General features: G+C 47.5%; 1 protein-coding gene across 1 annotated transcript; it reads right to left on the bottom strand.

Moving 5' to 3' along the window:
• Nucleotides 1-3057: 3057 nt before the first annotated feature.
• LOC148300686 (syndetin-like) lies at nt 3058-8521 on the bottom strand. Its single transcript, XM_088274429.1, has 2 exons — nt 8350-8521; nt 3058-6027 (listed from the first exon to the last, which is right to left on the bottom strand). The coding sequence occupies exon 2, from the start codon at nt 6013-6015 to the stop codon at nt 3235-3237; it is 2781 nt and encodes a 926-aa protein (XP_088130555.1). The 5' UTR covers nt 6016-6027; nt 8350-8521; the 3' UTR covers nt 3058-3234.
• Nucleotides 8522-10436: the final 1915 nt, after the last annotated feature.

Here is a 10436-nt window from a genome sequence, read left to right as displayed (position 1 = left end):
ACTAATATTACAAATTAAAAAAGCAATCAATAATAATTCAAAGTAATAAGTACACAAGTAAATGATTTTTCTAAAAGTCCGTTATTAAATATGTTTCCAATCCCTCAGCATCCCTGATCCCTTTTGGCTGTGACTGCCAATCAACACCTCGCCTAGCCGTCTAAATATTTAGAATTTTGTTAAGTAGATAGTGTTTTAGTATTAATCAGTCTTGATAAAGAAGCGGTTAGCTCGGAAACCAGTAGACATTATAATTCAGTTATAATAAAATATTTAAAGTGATTTTAAAACAAAGTTATGTTTTAATTATAAACTGAACATTTTTGCAATGGGTGAAATCACAGGTTTAACCCTAGATAACTAAACATTCGTCCGCGCGACGACGCCCCTCTCCGAGGAACTCGAGTGCACTTACTTCCCCGCGCCCCGCACCCGCCAGGCTTTGTTCACCTTCCTGATTGGTGCGAATAGTTCATCGACCATCGATATCAGCAAATAGAGCCGCCAATAATTTAGCAATTTTACCAAAATTAAAATAAGTCCATAGTTTCTGTGACGTCATTCATTACCAACTTACGAAAACAACGTATTTACGAAGGTGAATTTTCCACAAGACAATGTTGAATAAAATTATGATAACTATCGGCTGCTATAAACACTTCACGAGTCTAATAAAATCCTTTACAGGTTGAGTTTGTCAAAGTAGATGTTCCTCCCGTCTGATGATGAAGTCCGCCTGACTAGTAGTCCGCCTGACTAATGTATAGTTACCACGTATCTACAAATATAGTTTAGTTAAGAACATGTGTGTGTTTGTCAGGATTTGGAGGGTTCGGTTAGATTTTGGAAAGATCAAAATTATTATAATATTAGTGATAAATTCGCGCCCCCGCTTTCAGACTATGACAATTCAAAACCAAGAATTCTCAAAGTGATTGCCTTGCGTATCACGCAGCATTCACCGCTCCGCCTCGTTTTGGACATCTGTCTGTTGTGTGCGAAACGATAGGCGAGTGAGGATGACGTGAGCGAAGGAGCTAAGGGAAAGGATACGCAGGAGGAACAGTCTCTATGCTCAAGTTGTCGTAGTCTGAAAGTGGATGACATATCGCGGTACAACCGATCTGAACAACACCCAATTTGTAACACTACATCGGCTGGTTTACGTGATCACTATACACATGATTGCCATCCATATTCCCGTCTCAGTTTCTTCATCTATGTTGAGATGATACACAAACATTACTTTCCTACTCCTGACCCGACCATGCCCGGGTATTTGAGATACTCGATCTTGCCAAGTTTTCCTCGGTCTTCCTCTGCTCCTATTTCTAACTACATTAGTCTCATAAACTTATTGTTTACCATTCTTTCCTCATTCATTGCTTCCACGTGTCCAAAATATATCAGTTTCTAAAGAAAGGTAAACCTTTCTTAATTTTATCGCTAATGCTTATCTCTCAGCCTTGCATTCTTTCCTTATATCACCATTCAAACATTTATTTTACATGTTTCGCCGCACATTCCTCTGAGAGATTGCTTTTCGACTGCATACAGTCACCATCTCTCATCCTTTAGCCTACACGCTCAAAGGAAGGATGAAAGAAGAGTAAACGCTGTCGAAATGCGCTCCCTCAGACGAACGTTCGGAAAATCATTGTAGGACAGAATTAAAAACGAAGATTTAAGAAAGGAACGTAAGGCTGAACAAGGGACGATTGTAAAAATTAAGAAGAGTTCTTTAAGGTGGTATGGACGTGCGGAGCGAATGGCTAACGAAAGAATGACTAGGAAAATATATGTGGCGAATGTGAACAGAACGAGGACAGCCGAAACAGACTTCAGATCAATCGGAACCGTAGTCAAAGTCTGCGTAGTCAGAGGGCATGTATGGATGTGAAGGAAGCTAGGAGCGTGTAGAGTTGTTCAGTTAGCAGTTGTCGCGATATGGCCGATGGCGCACTAGTTGTAAGTGGGCAGGCGCCGGTGGTGGTGGCCGAACAACGTGATATTTGACCCGCATTTCTCCGTTGTCGGGATGCCGGTGCATTTTCAAATCGTTGTCAATGTTTTCGACGCCCTTTTACCCGTATCGTAAGGAAACGCGACGCTGTTGAAAAGTGCCGACATCCCGGTTCCTTGTTACTGCTCTAGAAATAGACGAATGTTAAATTTATTGTTTTTATATGTTATTAGTTACCTCAAATTGTAATTTGCAATATATTTTTATAAACACCTCGCCTTTTTTATTTCATTCCTTTGTTACAAATACAGCCTTGGCCAAATGTATTAGGCACCCCCTACAGAATTGGTTTATGTCTTGAAATATGAATGCTCGCAATCTTTTCAAATTGTATGGTATTTTGATGGATTTTACCTACTACTTGTTACCTGCTATCCCGGCCCTAGGCAGTTAGGGGCGCGCTTTATTCAAAAACTCTCTTTTTACTAATTTCAAGGGTCAGTTTTATAAGTGAAACATTTCTCTCCAGTTATATTAATCTTAGGAGCGCACTGCGATCACGCACCGATCCGAAGAAAGAAGGCCAAAAGCACAACCCAATCATCTATTCTATCATGCTGACCGGACTGCTGGACGGTAAAATTCCCGTAGTGCACCAGCGTCCATAGTCTGAAACCAGTCAGTACTTAGGCTAACATCAAATCAAAATGTTCTTTATTTAGTTACATGTCCGGGTACCCTTCAAAATGTGGGAAGGGAAATGGATAACTAACATAAACTATCAGAAATGTTCCTTCTTCGACTCCTGTACGCCAAATATCTCGCGCCGCAGTACAAAGTACCGCGGTACCGCAGGTGCTGGTGTCAACTATATATACTGTCTCTGGGTGCCTTACCGCAGCGTCGCCGGCTGCGACCAATCTTGGGGTTGAGGGCAATGCGCACAACTCGAATGCTAAGTGGCACAAGAGTATTTGAGTCACTAGAAGACTATTCGAGGCATGCCCAGCGGCTACTGTCAATCCTGTAAATGTATTAGGTACTTATAACCGAATAATAACAAGTTATTAGTAATTTAGATTTATTGATATTTTTAAACGTAACAATTTCATATTTACAAATAATGTCATTAAGAATGGAACATTTTTGAGCGGAAAATGTTGTGGAAATATATAATGCGCCCGACGGAGCGCGGGGGGGGGGGGGGGAGGGGGGGGGGGAGGGGGGAGGGGGGAGAACCGCCGGCGCACTCGCAGAGTGGCAGTTCCCGCTTAGGGATAGTTCAGCTTCGCGGGGGACTGACTTTCCTTGCTCTCGATCTGGGCGATCAGCTCCTGTCGGGATTTCTTGCTGTCGCAGGCGCAGTTGACGAGCGCGGTCAGGTGTTTGACGGAATACTCGGGGTGCTGTCGGATGAACTCGCTCAGGTCCGGCTTGGTGAGGTAGTACGCCTTCACGTACGCGTCCACGTACTCCCGGTGCGGGACGGGCCGCAGCCCGGACACCTTGCCCAGCTTGGAGAGCAGCTGCGTGTAGTCCAGCTGCATCAGCCCGCGCCCGCTGTCCGAGCAGCGGGACACGTTGGAGAAGCCCTCCACGAGCGTGCGCACCGCGAACTTGGCCACCGCCGCCCACAGCGCGTCGCGGGCGGCGCCGGACACGGCGCCCGCGCGCGCCTGCTCAAGCCGCATGGAGAACAGCTGCAGGTCCCGCAGCGCGCGCTCCACGTACGGGCTGTGCTGCGACACCACGCCGCGCGCCTCCCAGTCCACGCGCGACATGGCCACGAGCACGGCGCGCGCGTCGAACGCCCGCGAAGCCACGCACATGAGCACGGGCACGCGCACGTCCGCCGCCGCGGCGACCGTCTGCTCGAAGAACGTCTGCAGGATGATGCGCTGGTGCGGCGACACGAGGCTCTCCAGGTGCGGCTGCAGCGTCTGCAGCTGCCGCGCCAGGAACAGCAGGCTCTCCACGGCCACCGCGCGCTCCGCGAGCCCGTGCAGGTTCTCCGGGTTGTCCAGCGCGACCTGCGAGCGCGCCGGGCGGAGCGTCTTCCGGCACCGGGTCTCGTCCGCCGCGTCCTCGGGGCCCTCTTCGCGCTCCGCCGATATCAGATTGTTCCCGATCCTCTTGAGCGCGGAGGTCAGCTTGGGCGAGTACAGGGTGGTCGAGGACACGCTCAGGTCGGAGGCGAAGAACCGGTGGACGCAGTACAGGTAGTAGTCGAACATCTGGCTCATCAGCATCACCACCTCGAACGAGATCGGCCGGAGAAAGCGACACATCTGCAGGTACTGGCCCCAGTCGCGCAGGACCGTCAGCGTCGCGTTGGTGACGACGACCGGCTCCGGCCGCCTCGTCCTCGACGGCCGGTCGGCGTCCGGCGCGGGACTCTCGTCGATGAAGTCTCTCGTCAGCTCCTCGGGTTCGTCGTCGTCGTCGGACGGCTCCGACGGGGTGTCGGATCCGCCGAGATCGAGGTCCGACCCGTCGTCCCGGGCGACGCTCTCGTGGCGGAAACTGCGGAAGGGGGTGTGTCGGCGGGCGGTGGAGAAGTAATCGCCGCCGTCCGCGCCGTCTCGGGAGCGGGCGGAGGAGCTGGCGTCCGAGGAGAGGGTCCTCGTGGTCGCCGAGGAGTACCGCGACTCGGGCTCGGCGCTCCCGGCGTCCCGGAGGGCCTCGATGCGCCGTTTGATGTTCCGGAACTCCCGGAGGTGCAGGACGGTGAAGCCGGACTTTACCGGACAGATCTCCCAGCCCTCGTTCTCCAGGAATATCCTGAGGACCTCCATGCGGCCCGCGTGGTAGTTCCCGAGATAGGTCAGGCTCTGCGTCTTGACGAAGGTCCGCAGGCACTCGGACGTGTCTCCGCAGAACTCTTCGGCGACTTCGACGAGCCGTTTCAGGATCCCCAAGACGCGGACGAACTTCTCGAACGGATACCGCGGCAGCCCGGACCGGACGAGGTAGACGGACACCTTGGACTGGACGTCGTGCCAGATGCGGAGCAGCCCGTTCCGCAGCTTCTGCCGGACGTACTCCCGGTTGACGTTGGCCTCGAACTCGGAGGCGCTCCCGTCCGCGCCGGAGGCCTCCTCGTCCCGGCGCGCGTGCCAGTCCACCACGCCGCGGTAGCTCGCCATGACGGCCCACAGGCGGTCGCACAGGTCCAGCAGGCACTCCACGGCGCTCGCCTCCTCCGCGGCGCCGCACAGCTCCTTGAAGTCGGCGTGCTCCGGGGAGCCGCGCCCCGCGCCGGCCCACCGGTACGCCCTGACGGCCTCCAGGGCGGACACGTTGACGGCGGAGGCGAAGTGCATGTGCAGCTGGTCCATGGCAACCTGCGTCTTGTCCAGCAGCGAGTACGCCCCCTGCAGCCTGGAGTAGGTCTCCGCGTCGTAGCGGAAGCAGACGCCGGCCAGCGCGCCGTCCAGGCGCTCCTCCGCGAGGTGGAGCGCGTCGCGCAGGCGCCGCTCGAGGGCCGCCGCGCACTCGAAGTGGCGGTGCTCGGCGGCCGCCTGCTGGGCGCGAAGCAGCAGGCGCACGGCGTCGTCGTACCGCCGCTCGCGCACCAGCGCCTGCGCCTCCTCCTCGGCGCGCCGCAGGCGGCCCACGAGGCGCAGCGAGCGCAGCAGGCCCTGGGCGAGCTGGCGCTTGCGGAAGTTGGCGAGGATGCCGAAGCTGCTGGCGGTGAGGCCGGCCTCGGCCGCGCGCAGCTGCCGGCGGCCGGCGCGGCACGTGCGCACGGCTTCCTCCAGCCGGCCGCGCAGCAGCGTGACCTCGCGGAACTCGCCGTCGCAGCGGTCCCGCTGCTGCGCGATGAGGCGCAGCGCGCGGTCGGACACGACCTGCTGCTGGCGCTTCAGGCGCGCGAACAGCTCCCCGATGGCCGCGCGATCGGGCGGCGCGCGCTCCAGCACGTAGCGGGCGGGGTCCGCGTCCGCCGAGAAGTACACCGCTTCGATCTCCTCGAACACCTCCGCGTCGGCCGCTCCGCCCTCGGTGGCCATCGCTCTACTGTTCACGGTCGCGAGACAGCTCATTCTCATTTTCTGGCCACTCTGAAACAAACAAGCGTCATTCATTACTATTACTGCTATTGCAGGTCTGGAAATGCGGTGGGACAGCTCTCAATGTACCTCGCTTATTATTATAGAGAAGGTCTGTCAGGAAGCCTAGATGCTACTGTATCAGGTCTGGGAATGCGGTGGGACAGCTCTCAATGTACCTCGCTTATTATTATAGAGAAGGTCTGTCAGGAAGCCTAGATGCTACTGTATCAGGTCTGGGAATGCGGTGGGACAGCTCTCAATGTACCTCGCTTATTATTATAGAGAAGGTCTGTCAGGAAGCCTAGATGCTTCTGTATCAGGTCTGGGAATGCGGTGGGACAGCTCTCAATGTACCTCGCTTATTATTATAGAGAAGGTCTGTCAGGAAGCCTAGATGCTTCTGTATCAGGTCTGGGAATGCGGTGGGACAGCTCTCAATGTACCTCGCTTATTATTATAGAGAAGGTCTGTCAGGAAGCCTAGATGCTTCTGTATCAGGTCTGGGAATGCGGTGGGACAGCTCTCAATGTACCTCGCTTATTATTATAGAGAAGGTCTGTCAGGAAGCCTAGATGCTTCTGTATCAGGTCTGGGAATGCGGTGGGACAGCTCTCAATGTACCTCGCTTATTATTATAGAGAAGGTCTGTCAGGAAGCCTAGATGCTTCTGTATCAGGTCTGGGAATGCGGTGGGACAGCTCTCAATGTACCTCGCTTATTATTATAGAGAAGGTCTGTCAGGAAGCCTAGATGCTTCTGTATCAGGTCTGGGAATGCGGTGGGACAGCTCTCAATGTACCTCGCTTATTATTATAGAGAAGGTCTGTCAGGAAGCCTAGATGCTTCTGTATCAGGTCTGGGAATGCGGTGGGACAGCTCTCAATGTACCTCGCTTATTATTATAGAGAAGGTCTGTCAGGAAGCCTAGATGCTTCTGTATCAGGTCTGGGAATGCGGTGGGACAGCTCTCAATGTACCTCGCTTATTATTATAGAGAAGGTCTGTCAGGAAGCCTAGATGCTACTGTATCAGGTCTGGGAATGCGGTGGGACAGCTCTCAATGTACCTCGCTTATTATTATAGAGAAGGTCTGTCAGGAAGCCTAGATGCTTCTGTATCAGGTCTGGGAATGCGGTGGGACAGCTCTCAATGTACCTCGCTTATTATTATAGAGAAGGTCTGTCAGGAAGCCTAGATGCTTCTGTATCAGGTTTGGGAATGCGGCGGGACAGCTTTTAATATTACTGCTACTACTACCGCCATTCCGTTTCTCTGTAGGGGGTAGGCAGGGAGGACCGAACGCCAGTCTCCTAGCTTCCTCAACACCCATATATACATATGTATGCGCATTTCAAGTATTTCTTAGCCATTCTTGTTTCCTTTCCCTTCTTAATTCTTAATCATTCTCTCGTCATCCATTCGATCTACACGCCCAAACCATCTCAATACGTCTTCGTCATTGATATCTCAACAAAGATGAAGAAGCATTTGGAAGTCGGGATATTTACAGGGCCAAGACGTGTCCTGACCTACCCGTGATTGACAACCACTCGCGTCCTTAATTTGTTGGATAATGCTTATCTCAGCCTTGCATTCCTTCCTTATCTCGCCATTCTACGCGCATTTGTTGGAGAGATCGCATATTGACTATATTCAGTCCTTTTCTAGCCAACTTCATGCCTCGGGCAACGATAGATAGAGGTTTCACGGTAATAATATTGCCTTTAGTTGCACGGGGAGTGCGCGGGGAGTGCGCGGGGAGTGCACGGGGAGGGCACGGGGAGGCCAACAGCGGATGAAGAAAAAACCCACAATTTGCCCATCACCAAAACTTGGTCTAAAAGCGGACCTACACTATTCCTCCGATAACCCGCCGTGTACAATTTAAAATACAACAAATAATAACACTGGCCAACAATGAAATGTTGATGACTGATTTCCAAATCGTTAATCTAAGTTAATCGTTCTTATTCAAAGTCTATATCATATATATGGTCACAAGCTTGTATCACGTCACCATTTCATGTTACAGCCATATTATTGTCTGCATGGACCCCATACGTTGAACTTATTAAAATTGAATACGATAGCATTATATGGTTTTATATATTTATACATAAATAATAATATAAACTTTAGTCAATATCAGAATTAAAAATATCCATAACAAAAAAATCTGACGTGCTACATTTTTTTGCCTTCGTTTTTTAATTCAGCTATGCAAAGTGCATAAAGATCAGGTATTTTCATGCCAGTTACAAAATAAAAGTTGGAAATTGTTGGCCAGTGAAATTAGAAACGGAATACAAATGACGTATCTGGAAATTTTACCTAAAAATCAACGACAGCTTCCGCCGCTTCACACTTTGGTCCTTCAAATAATATTACAAACCCAAACGATATTACTGCGAGACATGTTTAAATAACTGAAATGCAAGCCGTTTTTTCTTATAAATAAATAAACTTCACAACCTCCGACTGACAGCGATTTCGCTCGGTTGACAGCTGCTGTTAGGGAAGTGCGTATCCGTGTTGACGAATCATCGATATCAAATCGCAGGTACCTACCCGTCGAAGGTGGAAACATTACGGAGCTAAAAACTTCCGCGCGTTCCGGTAATATGTATTTTGTACACCATATTAAAATATGATTTAAAAAAGGGGAAAAATGTGAAAATTCCTAAATGTTGCTTTTATTGACTAAAGTTGAGGATGAAATGTATCAATGTTGTAATGTTAGCTCTGGTAAGTACCTAAAAAAGAAAAAAAAATGAGTCGTAAGTATTCGCCGTAGCTAGTGTAGCGGTACAACCATCCCAGATGGCGTCTTGTGCGCAACTCAAATAAGATCATCTGAAGCATGAAGACGCGTGCGGGTGTACAGTGCGGCACGCACGCGTAACTTTAAACATAAAGAGTAAATCCACTCACGAGTAGGCGTAGGCTTTGAAACTTAAAAAGTGAAGCCTAAGTAGGGTCATGATAAGCGGTGTTGCATAAGCCGTAGCTAGATTTCAGAGTCACTTGGACGTTAGGTAATTAAAAAAAAACATACTCTGAGAAACGTTTGTGTATTGGTAGTTCTATCCCCGATTTATTTTACAATTTATTTATTTCCGTCGCTGCAAATTAATAACTTTATGTTATAAAACTTTTATGTAACACGTAATTATATTATTATGAAAGAATCCAAAAAAATTCTGAGCCCGTATATATTATATTTTATATTGATATTTTCATTTTTAAACTCGAGTTGTAGTAAATACATATCACCGGGAAGGGAAGGTTAACCAACTAACTAACCACCCCTTATCCGCAGAGGTAGGCAGAGAGAATACAACGCCATAGCACTCTGTCTTTGCAAACATTCCACATTCATGCATCTATTCGTACATACCGCCGATTATTACGGCTCTTGACCCGGCCGCTTTCAAGTATTTGACGATCAGAAACTAAAATCTGGTGGTGTCGAAAGCGTAATCGGAGGGCGTGTATGGTTAGATGTATGATGTGAAGGAGGCGAAGAGTGTGTCTCTGTGTAGACAGAGGTAGCCCTGCGGGGATGATACTTAGTAGTAGTAGTAGTAGGTAACTACATATTATCCGAGGATGATAATATTATCGATATTTTAAAAATCGACAACCGCTCCCAACAATATACTGTCAATTTAATTGTTTGACGTTTATAAGTCGACCGTAGATTATAGTACAGCCATACAAACTTATCGGTAGACTCGGTGAGGGCACTACATTCCACACAGTGCTGCCCGTCATTCAAAACTATCCCGAATTCTGGTAAATGAATTGTTTTGTGTTTAGTAACAAAATTGATTAAAATTTATAATAAACATATAAAAATAATATACATTTAAATGTATATATATATATATATATATATATATATATATATATATATATATATATATATATATATATATATATATATATATATATAATATATATATATATATAAATATATATATATATATATATATATATATATATATTTATATATATATATATATATATATATATATATATATATATATATATATATATATTTATATATATATATGTATATATATATATATATATATATATATATATATATATATATATATATATATATATATATATATATATATATATATATATATATATATATATATATATATATATATATATATATATATATATATATATATATATATATATATATATATATATATATATATATATATATATATATATTATAGTATAAAATAGCTACTCGGCATTATCAGGTATGCAAATACTTGAAAGTGGTCAAATACTTAAGTATGTATGAGGAGATGCATGAATATGGAAGAGATGAAGAATGTTTGCAGAGTAATATGACGTCCTAGTCTCTCTGCCCAACCCTGCGGAGATGGTAAGTT

The sequence above is a fragment of the Brachycentrus maculatus genome, unplaced genomic scaffold (assembly GCF_059751285.1).
Source record: "Brachycentrus maculatus isolate JH-2025_06_01 unplaced genomic scaffold, ASM5975128v1 h1tg000672l, whole genome shotgun sequence".
NCBI lineage: Eukaryota > Metazoa > Arthropoda > Insecta > Trichoptera > Brachycentridae > Brachycentrus > Brachycentrus maculatus.
Note: the sequence above shows the minus strand (reverse complement) of the source record. Positions and strands in the feature narration are given on the sequence as shown.

Coding starts and splice junctions, on each gene's coding strand:
- LOC148300686 (XM_088274429.1), bottom strand. CDS start 6,015: ATGAGAATGAGCTGTCTCGCGACCGTGAACAGTAGAGCGATGGCCACC.